General features: G+C 48.1%; 1 protein-coding gene across 1 annotated transcript; it reads left to right on the forward strand.

Moving 5' to 3' along the window:
* Positions 1-289: 289 nt before the first annotated feature.
* On the forward strand, positions 290-1,546 carry LOC127347704 (expansin-A24-like). Its single transcript, XM_051373865.2, has 3 exons — positions 290-543; positions 645-969; positions 1,076-1,546. Exons 1-3 carry the CDS (start codon positions 402-404, stop codon positions 1,386-1,388), a joined length of 780 nt encoding a protein of 259 aa, XP_051229825.2. The 5' UTR covers positions 290-401; the 3' UTR covers positions 1,389-1,546.

Consider the following 1,546-nt stretch of genomic DNA (forward strand, 5'->3'; position numbering starts at 1 on the left):
CTTAATTGGAAATCTCAAAACGCCGGCCATTTCTTCAGAAAGTGTCAAGCAAAGATCGGTAGTTAACTAGTGATACAAATATAAAACATACGTGTCTGCGCGTACATATAATCGTCGGATTCGGCCGTAAGCCATGGTGCGGCTGCACATGTACACGCATTCGCGATGACCTTTGCTGAGCCCCCTCCCTCCTAGAATCGGAGTAGTAAAGCTATATGCAAAGCTATATATACACATACAGAGAGAAATCATCACAAGATCATCACACAGCCAGTCAAACACACGAACAAGCACATAAGCAAGAACTCACAGTTTCCTGCAGACTAGAAAGAAGTTCACCTACTACGGTACAGCTAAGTTCGTCAGTTTTCCAGGGGCATCCTCCATCAACAGATATAGGTATGGCACCAGCTCCAGCTATCGCTGTGGCGTTGCTCACGTTCGCCTGCTGTGGGCTGGCCGTGGCCGCGGAGAACGCACCGATCAAGTGGCTGAGGGCGAACGCGACGTTCTACGGCGGCGCTGACGCCGCTGGCACCATGGGTAACTAGCTACTAGCTCCCTATTACACACTCTTCATATGCAAATTCAGTTCTACGTATATCGTGTTGCCTGCACGCGCTAAAAGCATTTGCGAAACTTAGGCGGAGCGTGCGGGTACGACAACCTCTACTCGGCGGGGTATGGAACGCGGACGGCGGCGCTGAGCACGGTGCTGTTCGACGACGGCGCCTCGTGCGGGCAATGCTACAAGATCGCCTGCGACCGCAAGCGGGCGGACCCAGCCTTCTGCAAACCCGGAGTTACGGTGACGATCACAGCCACGAATCTATGCCCTCCTAACGATGCGCTCCCCAACGACAACGGCGGATGGTGCAACCTTCCGAGGCCGCACTTCGACATGGCGCAACCGGCATGGGAGAAGATTGGCGTCTATAAGGGTGGCATCATCCCCGTAATGTACCAGAGGTATGAGTTGTTTCTTGTCACTTTATCATGTTGGTTAAAGTTGATAGATAATAGTAATAATAATAATAATAATAATACTAATAATAATAATGATAAATTTCTGTAGGGTTTCATGCGTGAAGAAGGGCGGGGTGCGGTTCAGGATGCTTGGACACGATTACTTCAACCTAGTTACTGTGATGAACGTTGCGGGTGCCGGTTCGATCAAGTCCATGGATATCAAAAGCTCCGATTCAAATGACTGGTTGCCGATGTCCCGTAATTGGGGCGCAAACTGGCAGTCTGGAACATATCTCACCGGGAAAATGCTCTCTTTCAGAGTTACTATCACGGATGGGCAGACGATTGAGTTCAAAAATGTCGTGACGGGTGGATGGAAGTTTGGACAGACATTCGCGAGCAAATTGCAGTTCAAGTGATCACTCTCAACAGATAAATTTAGGATGTAAAGGCTGAATATAATTTATTGGTGTGTGGTGCTTGATAACATTTATTAATTAAGCACCATTTGTGTATATACGTGTATCGAAAAATTGGTCAGGGCACTATGAACATGACAAATTGTTTTACATGTTTA

Source organism: Lolium perenne, chromosome 6 (assembly GCF_019359855.2).
Source record: "Lolium perenne isolate Kyuss_39 chromosome 6, Kyuss_2.0, whole genome shotgun sequence".
Lineage (NCBI taxonomy): Eukaryota > Viridiplantae > Streptophyta > Magnoliopsida > Poales > Poaceae > Lolium > Lolium perenne.